Consider the following 22,128-nt stretch of genomic DNA (forward strand, 5'->3'; position numbering starts at 1 on the left):
TGCAGGCCTAAGAAGATGACCTGAATATAAATAAGCTCTCCTTAGATAAGATTCAAGTTTCCCATCTAAAGCATCTTTAAAAGAAGTACTATCTTCCGTAGGAATAGTAGTATATTTAGCAAGAGTAGAGATAGCCCCATAAACCTTGGGGATCTTTTTTCAAAACTCCAATCTAACTTCTGGCAAAGGATACAATTTTTTAAACCTTGAAGAAGGAATAAAAGAAGTACCAGGCTTATTCCATTCCTTAAAAAACATATCAGAAATAGCATCGGGAACTGGAAAAACCTCTGGAATAACCACAGGAGGTTTATAAACAGAATTTAAACGTTTACTAGTTTTAATATCAAGAGGACTAGTTTCCTCCATATCCAATATAATCAACACTTCTTTTAACAAAGAACGTATATATTCCAATTTAAATAAATAAGAGGATTTGTCAGTGTCCATATCTGAGGCAGGATCTTCTGAATCAGATAGATCCTCATCAGAGAAGGATAATTCAGTATGTTGCTGGTCATGTGAAATGTCATCAACCTTATGAGAAGTTTTAAAAGACCTTTTACGTTTATTAGAAGGCGGAATGGCAAACAAAGCCTTCTGAATAGAATCAGAAATAGAAAAAAATAAATTTACAGGTATAACTTGTGCATTAGATGTTGAGGGAACAGCAACAGGTAATTAACTACTACTGATGGATACATTCTCTGCATATAAAAGTTTATCACGACAACTATTACAAACCACAGCTGGAGGTATAACCTCCTCAAGTTCACAACAAATGCACTTAGCTTTGGTAGAACTGTTATCCGGCTGCAGGGTTCCAACAGTGATTTCTGAGACAGGATCAGACTGAGACATCTTGCAAATGTAAGAGAAAAAACAACATAAAGCAAAATTATCAATTTTTCTTATATGGCAGTTTCAGGAATGGGAAAAAATGCAACAGCATAGCCCTGTTACAATGAAAAAGGCAGGAGGCAAAAAAGAATGGGGTCTTAAATAATCAAAATATTTGGCGTCAAGTATGACGCACAACAGAAAAAAAATATTTTTTGGCGCCAAAAACGTCCGGAAACGACACACTTGCGTCATAGATGACGCAACCTTGTGAAAGGACCCAGCGTCAACTAAGACGGCGGAAATGACAAATTTACGTCAATTAACGTAACTTCATGCCAAAAAAAATCTTGCGCCAATAATGACGCAATAAACTTTAGCATTTTGCGCCCTCGCGAGCCTAATTCTGCAGACGAACTTTGAAAATGACAGTCAATTGAAAAAAGACTACACCCCAGGTAAGAAATAAATTTTCCATAAAAAATGCATTTCCCAGATATGAAACTGACAGTCTGCAAAAGGAAATATACTGAAACCTGAATCATGGCAAATATAAGTACAATACATATATTTAAAACTTTATATAAATACATAAAGTGCCAAACCATAGCTGAGTGTGTCTTAAGTAAGAAAAACATACTTACCTAAAGACACCCATCCACATATAGCAGATAGCCAAACCATTACTGAAATGGTTATCAGTATAGGTAATGGAATATGAGAGTATATCGTCGATCTGAAAAGGGAGGTAGGAGATTAATCTCTATGACCGATAACAGAGAACCTATGAAATAGATCCACGTGAGGAAAATCAGTGCATTCAATAGGTGATACTCCCTTCACATCCCTCTGACATTCACTGTACTCTGAGAGGAAATGGGCTTCAAAAAAGCTGAGAAGCGCATACCAACGTAGAAATCTTAGCACAAACATACTTCACCACCTCCATAGGAAGCAAAGTTTGTAAAACTGAATTGTGGGTGTGGTGAGGGATGTATTTATTGGCATTTTGAGGTTTGGCAAACTTTGCCCCTCCTGGTAGGATTGTATATCCCATACGTCACTAGCTCATGGACTCTTGCCAATTACATGAAAGAAAAGGGTTGTATAATAAAGTTCGTTGATCTTGCGTTATTTCAGGGAAGGTAATATCTGACAGGTATTGTTCTATGGAGTGGATTGAATTGCCTATGCCATCCTGGGGTATGGTGGTCGATGTGTCTGGTAGGTTGTACAAAGTTTGGTAGTATGTTCGAAATGTCTCCACAATTTTTACTGTATCGTTATGAGTATTGTTATGAGGGGATTTGATTGATAATATGTAAGATCTATTCACTCTGTGCTTCAGTTTTCGTGCAAATATTCTACTGCATTTGTTATCGCCTTCGTTGTAAGTTTGCCACAGTTTGAAGGCTAAGCGTTTGCATTCTTTATCTAAAATGTTTTCTGTGTCTTTTTCTGTCTGTAGTTCCGCTGAGGTGGATTTAGCAGTCGGGTTTTGTTTAAGTTGTGATTCTTATTCGGATATCCTATTAAGTGAGTTGTGGAGGGCTAGCCTCCGTTGTTTAATGAGGTGAGCTTGATAGTTCATCAATTCCCCTCTCATAGTGCTTGTGGGAGCCTCCCAGATTGTTTGGAAGCGGGGAACTGATCCTATATTATGTGAGAAAAACTCAGATTTTTTTCAATTTTTTTTGTGGTATAAAGGGTGGAACAGGAGTTCTTCGTTGATTTTCCCCATGTAAGAGGTGGGTGAAGCTGATGGCAACTGGTGTTTTTTCCTTTTTTTTAATGTGATACCTCAGTGGAATGGGCAACCACAGGAGCATCTGCAGAAAACAAAAGACATATGAATGTCTATTTTTCTTTTAAACCTCCTGAATTTCAATCTCCCTTTTAGAGGGAGAAGCACAGAATGCTGGGAGTTGCACAGCCTACAGCAAGTTGTAGTTTATTATTTCACTCTCAATATTGTGCCACTGCAATACTAGACTATAGTCCCCAGCATGCAGTGCATAGGGGTGGGAAGTAAGCTTGCTGAGAAGGTGGAAAGCTTTTGTGTGAGGACCCGCCCCCTGCTCCATGATATGTGTATGAGCCCTAGAACATATTGGGGTGGGCAGCTGTGAGTATGGTCAGACCCTCTGCACATGTAGGGGAGATGCAATGCGACAGCTATCTTAAACTCTGTACAATGACCTCCATATTATATATTTACGTGAATTGTCAGACCTTCTGAAAAGGTAGGGGAAATGTACTGTGCCACAAATCTTAAACTCTGCACCATGACCACAATAATATATATTATTTGCCACCTACAGAATACAAATATTTAGTGAGAGAGTGGGGGGTGGGTCCTACTTGCACTTGGTAGGGGATGGGGAACACTACACGACTGAAATTATTTTTTGAAAAAAGAAAAAATTACATACAAACTGGGTACTGGCCAGTACATAAGATGGAGGCACCTAGTGACAGGGGGAAGCATTAGAGAGCTGTTTGGGGGATCAGGGAGGTGGTTGCATGAGAAGGGTTCCGTACACCACAGAAATAAAATATATATATATACACATCTGTCTGCTAGTACCTAAGATGGTGGTTACCAGTGTGTGTGCGGAGGGGGTTAGGGAGAAAAAAGCTGTTTGGGAGGGATCAGTTAAGGAATCGGGGGGTGGGACGGATCAGTTAAGGAATTGGGGGGGTAGGAGGTATCTGGTGGGAGGGTAATCTCAGCACTACAGCGAAAGCTATGCATGTCTGCTGTTTCTGAACAAAGGGGACTGCAGTAATTGTGTGTAAATAATTTCAGTGAGAACCCCAACATTAGTGAAAAAATTATTTTATTTTTTTAATATGATTTGGCGGCAAAACGGTGGCATGAAACATACCAAAATGGGCTGAGATTTGTACACTCCAAAATTATATAGTGTTGATATGTAAATAAAAAAAGAAAAAAAAAAAGAAACAAGGATCTATTTCTGTTTAAATGGAGTATTAGCAAAAATGCGAGAAAATCTCTGGTACTTTGGGCAAGTTTTTCCAATAAAAATCCTGGTCCTTAAGAGGTTAAATGGACATTCAAGCCAAAATTGGAATGGACATGAGTGTATGTATTAGCAAAAATAGTTCTAGCAAAAGCTATAGCTGTTTCAAGTGTGTACTTAAGTATGTTCCATGCACTAGCATTTTAAATACATAACTAAGTCAGAGAGGTTAAGTTGCTTGCATTATCTGGCAATGACTGAATTAGAAACATGGCAAGATATAAGCCCCACTGGCTTTCTGAGCAACTGCATTACTTAAAATGCTATCCTTCACATGCATGTGCACAGAAAAATGCTAACACTAAAACAGTAATAAGTTTTACTAGAAACATTTTTACCAATATATGTGTATTCAGAATATATCTCCATCCAAAGGTGTAATCCATCTATGAGCGTTTCAATTTAGTCTGGAATGTCTCTTTAACATTGAGTTTGCTTGGCTGCAGATTCTTGGTATTCCTACCCTCTCTCATTACATAAAATAGACAGAGGAGGTAACTTTAGTGGCTTTTTAATAGACATTATTGCAATATGTAGTATTTATAATTTTAAAAAGGAGTTTACATTTATATTTATTTTTTTATGTGATTTTTGCAGTGTTTATTACTTCCTGTTACAGCCCTACAAGGGGGCCGGGATCTCTAAAAGAAGGCATCTATCTTCATTTCATAAATATTTTAGAGCAACATGAGCTAGTTTACTATTCAGTGAAAGCTAGAGAAACTGTAAGTCAGCTTCTGCCCATGCTCAGAAGAGGAAGAATGCAACTTTAGTTTCCAATTTGTCTGCTACCTTATTTACCTGTAGGCAAGGGCTACACTGAAAATGTCTAAGTGCTCAAAACAAGTTGCTTGCTGTTTGTTTTATTTACCCAATCTGTTTCTATAAATGTTTACTAATTTAACACATACATTTTTACTATAGGATAGCTTTCATATACCTTTAAGATTGCAGTTGGATTTCATACAATTCACAGCAAATTATTCACATTTATATTTTGCATATATTTGCACAAATTAAAGTTATTGTTTTGCAGGTTACCACAATGAAGCACAAAACAGACTGATTTTATTTCTCTTTTAGTTATCAGTTGACACTACATGATATAAATAGATATAAATGCATACCCTTTTCCCCAACAAAAGGTAAGGACCAAGTAAAAACATCCATGAAGTTCGGAAGCCAGTAAGGGTGAGGAGAACAGTTAAACTGTCTGATGTTCATGACGTTGTTCTCATATTTCAATACTGCAGCTAGAAAAAGAAAGCCAGACAAATATCAGATGGCAAAGTACTCATTGCTTTCCCTATTATACACATTGTACTTATTTGTTTACACAAGCGCTTTTGGTCCATTTCACAGGCTGCACACAAGCTTATGCTCTAAGTCACGTTCTGTAACATATAAAGTATATTATTGGGGGGAAGGGAGGAAAGCTACTGCATTTGAGATATTTGCGAACAGAACAGAAATTGAACGCTAACACAATCTCAAATAATATGAGCAGAGGAAAATGTATTGAAATAAATAATGGCACATTAGATGATAAATTCCTATTATGACATTTTAAACACACGGTAAAAGCTTTATTGGCAACACATCTTTGAAGGTGGATTATTTGGAACATACAAAGCAGGGTTATTAAAATATTAAATCACATCACTTTTTTTGTTAATAAAGGCCAAGTTATAAAGTGTACTGAGAAATCCCAGTAGCCTTTGTGGTTGGCCACTGGAAATGCTAGGGATTTATTAACTAGTAGGTAAGAGTTTCTTGCAGATTGTCTGGATATTTATATATTTATATATATTTATATATATATATATATATATATATATATATATATATATATATATATATATATACATACATACATACATACACACACACATAGTAGTTATCCTATACGAAGAATAAAATGCTGCACTCACCGGTCTTCATGAAAAAAGTTCAAATTTTTATCTCATCAATTCAGCATAATCAAAATACAAGAATCCCAAACGTTTCGGTACCAAACTGGCACCTTTCTCAATGGGTAATAAACCTGTGTCCCAATGTTCTAGTAACTAGTAGGTAAGAGTTTCTTGCAGATTGTATGGATATATAGGATATATATATATATATATATATATATATATATATATATATATATATATATATATATATAAAATAAAAAAGAGAACAAGGATACTCTGGAACTTATAACCAAAGTGGTTTATTCAAACAGACAAGTGGAACACTAAACAGTGTACAAGGCAGGCAGGATCTATCCATCTATCTATCTATCTATCTATCTATCTATCTATCTATATATATATATATATATATTCATAAGAAAACACTTAAAGAATATGGCTACATTTATTGAACTTATCCTTGTTTGACCTCATATTGAGGTTATTCACAGAAAGAAACACACAAGGAAATGTAACTACTTCTGGGATAGAGAATATAAAATGGTAAATAACACTCTACGTTCAGCTTCAAGGAATGTAACCATCATATACTTGTCTAAATAAGAGAATGCCTTTTTTTAGGTGAAGATGAGTCTTCAAAACTACTTGGCATTGCTTGAAAGCTGCCTAGGCATAAAATCTGAAACCACATCTCCAATCTCCCAGGTTGGTATGGTTTGTCTAAATTATAAACCAAAACATTAGGGCAGTCTGCATCCCTGTCAATTTAACAGCTTCAGTGTTTAACCATTTTACATCCTTATGCTAGAAATGTTTTAAGCTGTTTGGATATAAGAAAGGGTGCGTAGGTCTGGCGCTAGTAAGAACACCTACAGCTCTCTCCAAAAGGGTGCCTAGTCAACCTTAAAATGTAAATGCAAAAATAGGGGTATGGAGTGAGTGCCAAAGGCAGAGGTGATAAGATCAAATGACTGATAATAGAAAGTTTAAAATATAGAGTGTTTAAAATATTTTATAAATATATTTAATACACAATCTATAATAAACAATTGAGTAGAACAAAATGATTTACAAACATGGATCATCAAAATGATTGTAAATCAAAATGATTTACAAACATCGAGTCTTGATAAAGGCCTGACCCCAGGCCGAAACGAGTCGACATAAATGGTGAGATATTTTCTAATACTTTAAACCAGTATTTTATATTGTTCTTAGGATTGTTTTCTTTATTTTTTTTCCACAGGTTTTATTGCATTTTTGGGATTTATTTTAAGCTCTTTTCTAATCACATCACTTCCACTAAGGATGTATCACTCCATCTAACATTGGAACTGCCTCACAATACACTATTATTTTTTGTGCTTTTTGTGCTTCATCTTTTACATTTTTATACACATTTATATATTTTTTATTCCTTATTTTTTTATATTTTCCACGTTGTCATTTTTCATCACAATTTTTTGGATTTAACTCATTTTTTGGATTTTTCTTATTTGTGATTTTTGGATTTCATCGCAATAGGATTATTTTTTCTACAGCACTTTTGAACACCCATTGACTCAGGATATTTAGTTAAACACTTGGTTGTTTTGGACTTTTTCACTGGACTGTTCCACATTCGACCACTGACCTTTGAACTTTCTAATTAGTATATACTCTGGTTTGTATATCAAACACGCCACATCTAATATACCCTATTCTGACACCACCTATGTTGTATTTGTATTTTTATTGTTTTTAACATTAATACTGTATTCCTGAAACTGTTTTTAAATTTTCTGTACACATGGATCCATGTTTGTAAATCATTTTGTTCTACTCAATTGTTTATTATAGATTATGTATTAAATATATTTATAAAATATTTTAAACACTCTATATTTTAAACTTTCTATCATCAGTCATTAGATCTTATCACCTCTGCCTTTGGCGCTCACTCCTTACCCCTATTTTAAGCTGTTTGGCATTTGTTGGATTTACACATAAATTTAACCTTTTTTTATGAAGTACGCACAACAGCAGCACCTCTTTTTTCAGCAGAGCAAGCATTGTTACAAAAAAAAACAACTTTGCAGAAATAGCATAATATATAAAGCAAAAAAAACTAAAACAAACCCCCTCTCCATAAATAAAACAAAACGATTATATATATATATATATATATCTATATATATATCTCAGACACTGCACAGGGGCTTAATTGGGCATAGTGATCACTTAAAAAATAGAAGTGGTTCTCATACCCTTGTAATTAAATCAAAGTAAGAAACAGGGGATCTAAACAGCCCCCATCCCCCAAGCCCTTTTCTCTAGGGGGGTTTGATAACTATAATTTAAACTAAAATATAATTATGGATATTCAATCAGATATGGCTAACCGCCAACAAAAAAGATTAATGGAATTTAATTCTATTTTCAATAGTTCCACTAGGGACAACATACAAATAAATGAGGAAGAATTAAATAATGTTTTGTGTAAATTACATCAAACTTTACACAAACAATCAAAAAGATGGTGGAACTGGCACTTCTTTGAAAAATATGCTGAAAAAAATATAATCCCCAGGGGATTAAGGATGAAGGTATTCCCAGCCTTCAACCTTAACAATGGGGACTTAGTTAAAGAATGGGAAACAGCTTTATCAGAATGCTCCCATAAACTGATACACATATTGATAAAACATGATAAACTTGAACTAACTAAGTTAGATTCTGAAATCGAAGAATACAATGCCCAATTATCTAAATTCAATGATAAATTGGATTATAAAAACCAATATGATAAATATCAAAAAGAGTTAGACAAATTGGAACAAGAAATAATAGCAACTAAAAAACAAAAGTTGCAGTGAGACATTGAAGATTTCCAGAATCAGAGAGTGTATCGTTGGCGCAATTACACCACTTTCAGACAGAGGGGCAACAGATACTTAGCCCAACAACCTGAGAGTAGTGCAGAGAGTGATACAGACATATCTGATAATGACTTAGATATCACTACTGACAATGAAAACACTAACAATGTCACCATTACTATTAGTGCCAGACCAAAGAGCTATAGCTCTGTACAATCTTCCACATCGACTTCTTCCTCCTCTTCTTTTTTGTCCACCACTCCACACAACATAACACCACCAGTCACTACAACCAATCAGACCAATACACAGAACAGGGGGAACAAACGGAAATTTTCCGGCCCTGTGAGACAATCTACGAGGAGAAGGGAATTGAGTCCCTTCAGCAAGATAAGGATGAACAAATGAGAATCATCAACTTATCAGAATATCCACTCAGTAGTACACACAAATCAGTATTGTCCAGGGGCTTATCTTTCTGTCCTGTGAATTCGTTAAATAAATTTGAGGTAATCAAAGATATTCATTTGTTTTCCAGAAAGATATTACTCAAGAAACTATACGCATATAATCCAAATAGCTTAAATGCAGATGATTTACTAACAGCAGACATTCTGCAAGAACTATCGGAAACTGGCATTGATACTCAAATAGTGAACAATACTAATAATTGTACTGAAGAGTTATCTATGACCTCAAGTACCTGGAAATCCAAAATCTACCTATGTACCATCTTTTTCTATGTCTCCTGAGATACAAATTTTCTGCAAAATGGTGTGTAAAAAAATTGAAGAATTGCCCATATACAGCACAAAACGCAACCTCACTATTGAGGAAATTAATGCATTAAAAGAAATTGAATCATGGCAGGATATTCAAATCAAGCCATCTGATAAAGGTGGAAATGTGGTTCTTTGGCCCAAACAGATGTATATGGATGAAGCTAATAAACAGCTATCTAACCAGTCATGCTATAAGCAGTTAATATTTAACCCTCAGAGTACCTACCTTATCCAATACAACAGAATGATAAAAAATGCCTGGGAAGATAATATATTGTCTAATTCAGAAAAAAAGTTTTTGTTGAAGGAAAATCCCAAAATTGCCACTTTATATTTTCTACCAAAAGTACATAAGAACCCGTTAATACCCCCTGGAAGACCCATTGTGTCAGGTAACGATAACCTGACTGAGAATGCAAGTAAATTTGTGGATCTCAGATTAAGGGAATATCTCACCACGTTACCTTCTTATGTACGTGACACAATGGAGGTATTACAAATGTTGCAAAATATCAAATTATCAGAGGATATGTGGCTAGTCACTGCGGACGTCGAGTCACTATATACAAATATCAGACATGAAGATGGAATTAAAGCCATCAAATACTATCTGTCCTCTAATGATAATGATAAACATAATGAGTTCATAATACAACTTCTGGAGTTTGTCCTAACTCATAACTTCTTTACTTTCAATGACAGATATTTCTTACAAACACAAGGTACCGCCATGGGTACAGCCTGTGCGCCAACATATGCGAACCTATTTCTTGGCTATTGGGAATCATTCTATATATTTTCAGATCATCTTAACACATATACTCAACACATCCCTATGTGGTTGAGATATATAGATGATGTTTTTTTCATTTGGGAAGGATCATATGAGAAATTACAAGCCTTCATGAAGGAAATTAATGTGAATGATCTTAACATAAAATTAACTCATGAAGCAAACCAGCAAGAAATATGTTTCTTGGACCTAAAGATATTTAAAAACAATGAAGGATTCATTAATACCACAATATACAGAAAAGAAACAGCAACCAACACTCTCCTACACCATGCTAGTGCCCATTCACCAAGCACTTTAAAAGCTATACCTTATGGTGAATTCTTAAGACTTCGCCGCAATTGTACCAGCACTGAGATTTATTTGTCAGAAAGCATAGCTCTAACACAGAGACTAAGTGCAAGAGGATACAGCAATAAATCCATAAAAAGAGCAAAGTACAAGGCACTAAGAAAAAGAAGAGAAGAATTATTAATTCCTAAGGTGAAAACTGGTAGAGAATCCTGTCCAAGGCTGATAACAACATATAACCCCCAAATGCCACACATCATCAAAATTATTAATGACCACTGGAGTATATTGCAAAATGATGACATCCTAAAGTCAGCAATAGGAGAAAGAGTATCCATAGGATACAAGAGACCCAACAATATAAGAGACAAACTGGTATCTAGCCATTTTGTAAGATCCGCCAAGAGAAAAGATACCGATCCAGGCATGTACCCTTGCGGTACATGTTCAGCTTGCAAATATGTATTGAAAACAAAAACAATAACTGACAAAACAGGGAGATTATACAAACTCCAAGCACGCTTCTCATGCAAAACTATAGGAGTAGTTTATGTATTGTACTGCTCATGCCAGATGGCCTATGTTGGCATGACCACAAGGGAGGTCAAGACACGCATTCTAGAACATGTTTACAACATCAAATATGCTCAGAGAGACAAAGATAAAGGCAAGAAAATTACCTCAGTTGCAAAACATTTTTTGTTACATCATAATGGCTCACCTAAAGATGTAAAATACACAGTGATTCAGAAAGCATCTCTCGGTATAAGAGGTGGAAATATTGAAAAATCCTTATTAAAACTTGAATGCAAGTGGATTTATTCCCTAAATGCTGTTAAACCATATGGTATGAATGATTTCAATAATTATTTTGTATACTTATAAACTTCACTTCTGACTTATACAATTAAACCATCCTTTACTCAAAACTAATGGAAAGCGGTACAACATTGTTACATTACCAGGCACTGTATATATTACTGTTAATATAAACAGGGTATAAACTGGGCAAAGTCTGCTATGACAAATATTGCATCACCTCACAATTTTAGACATTCACTTAATTGTGCTCTCTCTTTTTCTCACTCAATTATTACATATTTGAGTAATTTCTACTCACATGTCACTAACTAGTAAGATAACAGGTGATTGAATCCTACTATAAAATATTTATTTTCAATACTAGCACATCACTCAAAAGTAACTAGATAGTTACTTATTTTTTCTTGAATTTTATTTTCAATTTTATTTTTCACCTTCATTCACTTTTTATCCTTTTGGATTTTTGATCTTCAACATCACCAAACCTTTATTAATACTATTATCCCAACTCCATTATTCACCCTTATAGTTTAATTTACAAACAGCATTCTTTAACATAGATTATAATGATCCCCAGGCTTTATATACAACCATGCACCTGGCCTTCTATGATCAATGATTCCATAGTAAAAAACTTCACATCATTATTTTTGTAGTTCAGAAGTGCATTTTCTTTCCCAACAATACAAATTGTTTGCAAACTCGCAACATTTAACATCTTAAATAGAATTCAACCAATATTCAAATTAGTTTATGAGGTCAGTTCATTGTAAAAAATTAAAGCAAATATCTATAAAGAGAATATATATTTCTACTTAGGAGTATCCTGCAATGCTGACTTCTCATTCGGTAAAAATATGCAAACAGCATTGATCAGTATCAATGTATATGACATAATATCTTCTTGAATACTCTCTATATTTGTTGCGAATAATTTATTTTCTTGTCTGTAAAAATTCCATCTATATGTTATACAGACTATAATTTCATAATATACTTTAACTTTGTTAAAAGCACTTTATTTACGAATTTACAGATATTTCATAATATGCATACAAATGTATATATCAGTTTCATCGTATGTATTAGCAGTGCTAATCATGCACTTTTCTGCATCATGCCGTTTTTTTCCCCTCTTCATACAATTGCTTCTCATTAATATTCCTATACTATAATGCACCAATAGTGCTCATACGGCACATTCATGTAATAGGGTTTTAACAAGTTTTTCACCCAAGATAGTTTAGATCATCTCTTATACTCCACCTAAAATTATATTGATGCTTACATTAATTTGTATGTTCGATGTTTCAATATGATCATTTGTAGCTTTATAAGTGAATGTGACACAAGATCCGTATCTTTTGTTTACACTACTCTGTGATCGTCCTATCATCACAGAGTAGTTCTCACACACCCCCAGTATACCAATAGTGACTGGCTTTACCGTTGTTGGAAACACGCCCTATGACTTACGCCCTCCAGTTGCGCGGCAAGACAACCCATGTCAGAGCAAATAGGTCTGACTGACAGATTCATGAACCAATCAGATACCTATCTTCTACAATGGGCAACCTATGATGCTAGGAAGGTGGGCTCAACAGATATATAAATCACGTCGGGTAGCGGCGGCCCGCACCCCCTCTGAGGAAGCGTTCTGTGAAACGCGCGTCAGGGGTCCAGCAGGAGCAGCTTTGTCTCTCCTGTCTACCGTTTTTAACTGCTTACCCTTGTGCAAAAATTATACAAAAAATTCTTTTGCTAATAGCGGGTCAATCATGGTGCTTACTTTAGACCAATAGTTAAAAGTTAAATTAGCCCTCGGATTGTAAGGGCTTAGCTTATGTTATATACAATTCTAAGTATGCCCATGTTGATCTATATATCTATGCACAACAAATATGCATGATTGGGTTTAAGTGTTTTTAATTTTCTAACCGCTACCACTGTGTGAATGTTGGTTCCTAGTCGCTTTAATAAAGCTTTAATAAAGATTATAAGGTATGAATGTTATGGAACTTTTTAAAAAAACAATATAATATAAAATCTATCTGAATCCATTATTTGGAGTTTATATGATATACAATCTGTGGCAATCTCTGCTGTGAATTCTATTGTATTCCTCATACAATTAGTCTTTCTAGTTGTTTAGTTCTGTTCTCTGAGATCCCACAACAGATACTGATCCCAGTTGACCATATTCATTATAATATATATATATACCAAATATATGTATTTATATACACATAAAGGGACTATATCTGTCATTACTTAACTCCATCCCCCCACCACCTCTACTCTGAAAACTAGATATGGGGGGTTCTAGTGGGACAGGTGGCAACTCAAGGGTTATAAAAGTGATCAGCTGCAACCTAGAGGGACAAGAGACCCCTTGTTTGAAAGATGGAATTCCTCCCTTATGAATAAGGGGTTCACCAGCTGCAAGGAATACTACTCCTGCATCACTGACTGCAGTGGAAACTCCCATGATGTCCCCATATGTGTCCAAGGTGACATCACAGAAAGTTTGCACAACAGCCAACATTAAAGGAGACATAAATCTCCATTTCCTACTGCAGTGCAGAGTGAACTTCCCAAGAATGACATTAGAAGAGGAACCCTCATGGAGGATAACACGTTGTCATTTTTCACACTTACGGCACAGGATCACATTACATTTTCTTTAGCACTCAGGCAGTTAAGGGTGAAAACCAACCTATTAAACCCAAGCTGTATCTCTGGCTTAAAAAAGGGGTTTAGTAATATTGACAAGCCAGTCTTTCTTTGCTAGTGTGAAACAGGGGTTAAACACATAGGCACATTCTCACTTAGGAGCCACTAGCATCTCAGCTCCGGACACAAACTGTGATTGCAAGCTATATTGGACTGCTGCTTTTGAGTGGCTTACTGGCAGTGTTCTACTCGAAAGCTGCAAGGCTTGTGGGGCTTTATGTGTTTTAGATTTTTGCGGAGGTTTGACCCCTAGAGTAAGCTAGGATCAGTAACGTAACAATGACACACAATTTAGAGCATATGGTTTTTGTATTAGCACAGGGGTAGGCAAACTAGTTTTTACATTTTTAAACCGTTGGAAATAAAACCCAAAATAATAATATTCTGTGAAGAGAAATTATACAAAATTCACTTTTCAGTGTCCACAACTCCTCTAATTTGTTTCTGTATTGTCTGGCACCATTAAGGCTACAACTGCAGTTGTGTAATTGTGAGAGAGACTGTGGCACTCTCATTGCTACGTGACACACTATAATATACGTCAACAAAATATTCTCAACTCAGATGACAGCAGCAGTCAAAACAATTATAAAGTTTAAAATGGAATCTTAACACAGCTGAATTTAATAAGTAAGGTAAGTTTGTACGTGGTTTTTGTTCCTCATACCTAGGTAACCTACTGGAATTTGCTTCTTAGCCGCCAAAGCCTAAAATATTTACTATCTGGCTCATTACAAAAAAAGGTTTAAAAATGGTGCGTTTTTTATCACAGACATGTTGAAATATGGGTAAGTAACCTAAATTATTGTATTCAAATAGATTTTTAAACTGAACTATGATACTAGTAGTTTTCTTCTGATTAATCCATTAGCTGTAACATGTATAATTTGTAGAAGAAATATAATTATATATTTAAGACAGATTAAGTATCTTTTAGATGTAGGTAACAGTTTTTTTAATACAGTTAAAAGGCCTGAATTTGAGAGAGGATATTCCTTCCTGTACACATTTACATTAAGGTAAGGATTTCCCATAATGAAGGCCTGATGACGAACAAATGGATCTGAAATTCCCTATAACTGATATAGTTCAGCAATTCTTCCATTTTTCTATCTTGAGCTGTCTCATGTCACTAAGTTAACAGTTTCTTTGGGGAAAAAAAATCCATTCCTCAACATCTTTACAGCAGGCAGGATTCAAAAAATTCACAAACCGAAAAACGGGCTCATATCTACACTATAACGCGTCAGTGGCGTGCGCAGCGGGGGCGTGGCTGCAAGAAGTGGGCGTGACAGGGTTGTGACGGGACGTGGCCGGGTGTGACGGGACGTGGTCAGACGGTGCGTGTGGATCGACGGGGGCGTGGCCGGACAAGAGCACGTGTAGGACCACTGCAATAAAGAAAATGGCCAGTGTACACGGGTTTCACCACTAGTAAACAAAAGCATTTTAAAGAAAGGATAAAAGGTATCAGAAAAAAAAAAGAGAACATCTATTCATTACAATATCAGATTTCTCACAGACACCACAGAAAACTGTAAGCTACTCACCACATCTACCAAGGAACAGTAATTAAGTATTTACAGTATGTATAGAAGTTGTGGTCCCCATTCTCTAAAATTCTGTAGTTTAGTTACTCTTGTCACTTTTACTTCCTGTAATATGTTATGTCATGACACCCTCATGAGTAAATTGATATGAAAATAACCTAAAGGGACATTATCATTAATGGTGAAATGCCCATCAGTGTATTTAAAAATGGAAACAGTTTTCATATTTTATTAAACAAAAATGCGTCTAGTAACATCTATCACTGTTTAGTGCACATTAGAAGTGAGCTCTTTAACAATGAATGCTTTGACTAGAAGCATTTTTGCTTAAGTATACTGCCAAAATACTTAAGAACGAAATAAACGAATGTGTCTTTTACTTTTCACTGGCATCTCCCCCTTTAATCATTTGATAATTTGTTTGCGTATGCAGTATTTTATTCTTAAATGTGTGCTAGCCTACAAATGCGCATAAATTAGAGGGCTCATAGGGAAGAAACATTACACAATTTACCCAGCAGAATTTTAATAGTTTTTTAGTTTTAAGGAGATCTATTGGCAACTTTAAATTAAAAAAAAAAAACACTGAAAAAATTATTATGACCTTTTGTTATGCTCAGATTTAATGGGACAACGTACTCAAAAACATTCTATTATCCATATTAAAGAGCTGTGTTGAAAACATTGTGTAAAACTAAACTTATTAGTTATGTGGTACTTCTTACTAGTGCTCAACATGCATTAAATAGAAATACCTATAAACCAATTATGATTATCAGGAAGGGTCTACCAGCATTAGTAGAAAGTAAAAAACAGCTGCTGTAGTTTAAAGGGATATTCCAGCCAAACTTGGAATCCATACGGGTGCATTTCAGTTTTAAATATAAGCATTTTTGTAATATACATGTAATCGAAAAATTCTTCTAATAAAAGTTAAAGCTAGACATGATACAAGATCCACTGGCACTCTGAGCAGCTGCAGTATTTAAAACGCTGGTGCACTGAGAATACCTAGCTATGCTTCACATGCACGTGTAGAGAAAAATGTTAAAACTAAAGCAGTGTTAACTTTTACTAGAAGTATTTTTACTAATACATTTATTTTGTGAATAGGTTTCAATTCAAAGATGTAATTCATCTATGTGTATTTCAATTTTGACCGGAATGTCCCTTTAAATAGCTTTCACTTCACAGTTTTGAATGGAAGGGGGCAACCAAACAATACATTTTTCTTGTTATTAAACTGGGAATAGACACACCTAAGCGGAATCTGTAAAATGGCTTAAGGACTTAGCTAAAATATGTTTTTAATACCTACTAAATATGATTAATGCACCAGACTCATTAATAAATCTCATTACTGTAAATATCATTGCTTGCTTTTTATGCAAAAGCAGTATTCCCACTCAAAAGGTCAGGGTGGTGGTTTTAGCCTTTTTTATCCATCATTAAATTAATTTTAGGCCACAAATGATTTAAACGACAATCATAACAAGAAAAAATATTGTCATTTTAATAAAGCGTTAAAGCTTGCACCATTATATGTGCACTATAAAACAAGACCAAAATGTTTACGGACCGTAATATTTACGTATCTTAAGAATAGTTACACTGCAATTTTTAATTATCAGTTCCTCAAAAAATAAAAACAGAATTTATGTTTACCTGATAAATTACTTTCTCCAACGGTGTGTCCGGTCCACGGCGTCATCCTTACTTGTGGGACACTCTCTTCCCCAACAGGAAATGGCAAAGAGCCCAGCAAAGCTGGTCACATGATCCCTCCTAGGCTCCGCCTACCCCAGTCATTCGACCGACGTTAAGGAGGAATATTTGCATAGGAGAAACCATATGGTACCGTGGTGACTGTAGTTAAAGAAAATAAATTATCAGACCTGATTAAAAAACCAGGGCGGGCCGTGGACCGGACACACCGTTGGAGAAAGTAATTTATCAGGTAAACATAAATTCTGTTTTCTCCAACATAGGTGTGTCCGGTCCACGGCGTCATCCTTACTTGTGGGAACCAATACCAAAGCTTTAGGACACGGATGAAGGGAGGGAGCAAATCAGGTCACCTAAATGGAAGGCACCACGGCTTGCAAAACCTTTCTCCCAAAAATAGCCTCAGAAGAAGCAAAAGTATCAAACTTGTAAAATTTGGTAAAGGTGTGCAGTGAAGACCAAGTCGCTGCCCTACACATCTGATCAACAGAAGCCTCGTTCTTGAAGGCCCATGTGGAAGCCACAGCCCTAGTGGAATGAGCTGTGATTCTTTCAGGAGGCTGCCGTCCGGCAGTCTCGTAAGCCAATCTGATGATGCTTTTAATCCAAAAAGAGAGAGAGGTAGAAGTTGCTTTTTGACCTCTCCTTTTACCAGAATAAACAACAAACAAGGAAGATGTTTGTCTAAAATCCTTTGTAGCATCTAAATAGAATTTTAGAGCGCGAACAACATCCAAATTGTGCAACAAACGTTCCTTCTTCGAAACTGGTTTCGGACACAGAGAAGGCACGACTATCTCCTGGTTAATGTTTTTGCTAGAAACAACCTTTGGAAGAAAACCAGGTTTAGTACGTAAAACCACCTTGTCTGCATGGAACACCAGATAAGGAGGAGAACACTGCAGAGCAGATAACTCTGAAACTCTTCTAGCAGAAGAAATTGCAACCAAAAACAAAACTTTCCAAGATAATAACTTAATATCAACGGAATGTAAGGGTTCAAACGGAACCCCCTGAAGAACTGAAAGAACTAAGTTGAGACTCCAAGGAGGAGTCAAAGGTTTGTAAACAGGCTTGATTCTAACCAGAGCCTGAACAAAGGCTTGAACATCTGGCACAGCTGCCAGCTTTTTGTGAAGTAACACAGACAAGGCAGAAATCTGTCCCTTCAAGGAACTTGCAGATAATCCTTTTTCCAATCCTTCTTGAAGGAAGGATAGAATCTTAGGAATCTTAACCTTGTCCCAAGGGAATCCTTTAGATTCACACCAACAGATATATTTTTTCCAAATTTTGTGGTAAATCTTTCTAGTTACAGGCTTTCTGGCCTGAACAAGAGTATCAATAACAGAATCTGAGAACCCTCGCTTTGATAAGATCAAGCGTTCAATCTCCAAGCAGTCAGCTGGAGTGAGACCAGATTCGGATGTTCGAACGGACCTTGAACAAGAAGGTCTCGTCTCAAAGGTAGCTTCCATGGTGGAGCCGATGACATATTCACCAGATCTGCATACCAAGTCCTGCGTGGCCACGCAGGAGCTATCAAGATCACCGACGCCCTCTCCTGATTGATCCTGGCTACCAGCCTGGGGATGAGAGGAAACGGCGGGAATACATAAGCTAGTTTGAAGGTCCAAGGTGCTACTAGTGCATCTACTAGAGTCGCCTTGGGATCCCTGGATCTGGACCCGTAGCAAGGAACCTTGAAGTTCTGACGAGAGGCCATCCGATCCATGTCTGGAATGCCCCACAGTTGAGTGATTTGGGCAAAGATATCCGGATGGAGTTCCCACTCCCCCGGATGCAATGTCTGACGACTCAGAAAATCCGCTTCCCAATTTTCCACTCCTGGGATGTGGATTGCAGACAGGTGGCAGGAGCGAGTCTCCGCCCATTGAATGATTTTGGTCACTTCTTCCATCGCCCGGGAACTCCTTGTTCCCCCCTGATGGTTGATGTACGCAACAGTCGTCATGTTGTCTGATTGAAACCGTATGAACTTGGCCCTCGCTAGCTGAGGCCAAGCCTTGAGAGCATTGAATATCGCTCTCAGTTCCAGAATATTTATCGGTAGAAGAGATTCTTCCCGAGACCAAAGACCCTGAGCTTTCAGGGATCCCCAGACCGCGCCCCAGCCCATCAGACTGGCGTCGGTCGTGACAATGACCCACTCTGGTCTGCGGAAGGTCATCCCTTGTGACAGGTTGTCCAGGGACAGCCACCAACGGAGTGAGTCTCTGGTCCTCTGATTTACTTGTATCTTCGGAGACAAGTCTGTATAGTCCCCATTCCACTGACTGAGCATACACAGTTGTAATGGTCTTAGATGAATGCGCGCAAAAGGAACTATGTCCATTGCCGCTACCATCAAACCTATCACTTCCATGCACTGCGCTATGGAAGGAAGAGGAACGGAATGAAGTATCCGACAAGAGTTTAGAAGTTTTGTTTTTCTGGCCTCTGTCAGAAAAATCCTCATTTCTAAGGAGTCTATTATTGTTCCCAAGAAGGGAACTCTTGTCGACGGAGATAGAGAACTCTTTTCCACGTTCACTTTCCATCCGTGAGATCTGAGAAAGGCCAGGACTATGTCCGTGTGAGCCTTTGCTTGAGGAAGGGACGACGCTTGAATCAGAATGTCGTCCAAGTAAGGTACTACTGCAATGCCCCTTGGTCTTAGCACCGCTAGAAGGGACCCTAGTACCTTTGTGAAAATCCTTGGAGCAGTGGCTAATCCGAAAGGAAGCGCCACGAACTGGTAATGCTTGTCCAGGAATGCGAACCTTAGGAACCGATGATGTTCCTTGTGGATAGGAATATGTAGATACGCATCCTTTAAATCCACCGTGGTCATGAATTGACCTTCCTGGATGGAAGGAAGAATTGTTCGAATGGTTTCCATTTTGAACGATGGAACCTTGAGAAACTTGTTTAAGATCTTGAGATCTAAGATTGGTCTGAACGTTCCCTCTTTTTTGGGAACTATGAACAGATTGGAGTAGAACCCCATCCCTTGTTCTCCTAATGGAACAGGATGAATCACTCCCATTTTTAACAGGTCTTCTACACAATGTAAGAATGCCTGTCTTTTTATGTGGTCTGAAGACAACTGAGACCTGTGGAACCTCCCCCTTGGGGGAAGCCCCTTGAATTCCAGAAGATAACCTTGGGAGACTATTTCTAGTGCCCAAGGATCCAGAACATCTCTTGCCCAAGCCTGAGCGAAGAGAGAGAGTCTGCCCCCCACCAGATCCGGTCCCGGATCGGGGGCCAACATTTCATGCTGTCTTGGTAGCAGTGGCAGGTTTCTTGGCCTGCTTTCCCTTGTTCCAGCCTTGCATTGGTCTCCAAGCTGGCTTGGCTTGAGAAGTATTACCCTCTTGCTTAGAGGACGTAGCACTTTGGGCTGGTCCGTTTCTACGAAAGGGACGAAAATTAGGTTTATTTTTGGCCTTGAAAGACCGATCCTGAGGAAGGGCGTGGCCCTTACCCCCAGTGATATCAGAGATAATCTCTTTCAAGTCAGGGCCAAACAGCGTTTTCCCCTTGAAAGGAATGTTAAGTAGTTTGTTCTTGAAAGACGCATCAGCTGACCAAGATTTCAACCAAAGCGCTCTGCGCGCCACAATAGCAAACCCAGAATTCTTAGCCGCTAACCTAGCCAATTGCAAAGTGGCGTCTAGGGTGAAAGAATTAGCCAATTTGAGAGCATGGATTCTGTCCATAATCTCCTCATAAGGAGGAGAATCACTATCGACCGCCTTTACTAGCTCATCGAACCAGAAACACGCGGCTGTAGTGACAGGGACAATGCATGAAATTGGTTGTAGAAGGTAACCCTGCTGAACAAACATCTTTTTAAGTAAACCTTCTAATTTTTTATCCATAGGATCTTTGAAAGCACAACTATCTTCTATGGGTATAGTGGTGCGTTTGTTTAAAGTGGAAACCGCTCCCTCGACCTTGGGGACTGTCTGCCATAAGTCCTTTCTGGGGTCGACCATAGGAAACAATTTTTTAAATATGGGGGGAGGGACGAAAGGTATACCGGGCCTTTCCCATTCTTTATTTACAATGTCCGCCACCCGCTTGGGTATAGGAAAAGCTTCTGGGAGCCCCGGGACCTCTAGGAACTTGTCCATTTTACATAGTTTCTCTGGGATGATCAAATTCTCACAATCATCCAGAGTGGATAATACCTCCTTAAGCAGAGCGCGGAGATGTTCCAACTTAAATTTAAATGTAATCACATCGCGTTCAGCTTGTTGAGAAATTTTCCCTGAATCTGAAATTTCTCCCTCAGACAAAACCTCCCTGGCCCCATCAGACTGGTGTAGGGGCATTTCAGAACCATTATCATCAGCGTCGTCATGCTCTTCAGTATCTAAAACAGAGCAGTCGCGCTTACGCTGATAAGTGGGCATTTTGGCTAAAATGTTTTTGATAGAATTATCCATTACAGCCGTTAATTGTTGCATAGTAAGGAGTATTGGCGCGCTAGATGTACTAGGGGCCTCCTGAGTGGGCAAGACTCGTGTAGACGAAGGAGGGAATGATGCAGTACCATGCTTACTCCCCTCACTTGAGGAATCATCTTGGGCATCATTTTCATTGTCACATAAATCACATTTATTTAAATGAGAAGGAACCCTGGCTTCCCCACATTCAGAACACAGTCTATCTGGTAGTTCAGACATGTTAAACAGGCATAAACTTGATAACAAAGTACAAAAAACGTTTTAAAATAAAACCGTTACTGTCACTTTAAATTTTA

The 22,128-nt window shown here is 37.3% G+C and overlaps 1 protein-coding gene across 5 annotated transcripts in view; it reads right to left on the reverse strand.

The window, feature by feature from the left end:
• Positions 1-22,128, reverse strand: part of PPP3CA (protein phosphatase 3 catalytic subunit alpha) — a 797,611-nt gene that overhangs the window by 131,876 nt on the left and 643,607 nt on the right. For all 5 annotated transcript variants that reach the window (XM_053703487.1, XM_053703489.1, XM_053703490.1 and 2 more), the window contains exon 9: positions 5,012-5,137. In XM_053703487.1, coding sequence (XP_053559462.1) covers positions 5,012-5,137 — 126 coding nt within the window. The remainder of the gene's footprint in view (positions 1-5,011; positions 5,138-22,128) is intronic.

This window comes from Bombina bombina, chromosome 2 (assembly GCF_027579735.1).
Source record: "Bombina bombina isolate aBomBom1 chromosome 2, aBomBom1.pri, whole genome shotgun sequence".
NCBI classification, from domain to species: domain Eukaryota; kingdom Metazoa; phylum Chordata; class Amphibia; order Anura; family Bombinatoridae; genus Bombina; species Bombina bombina.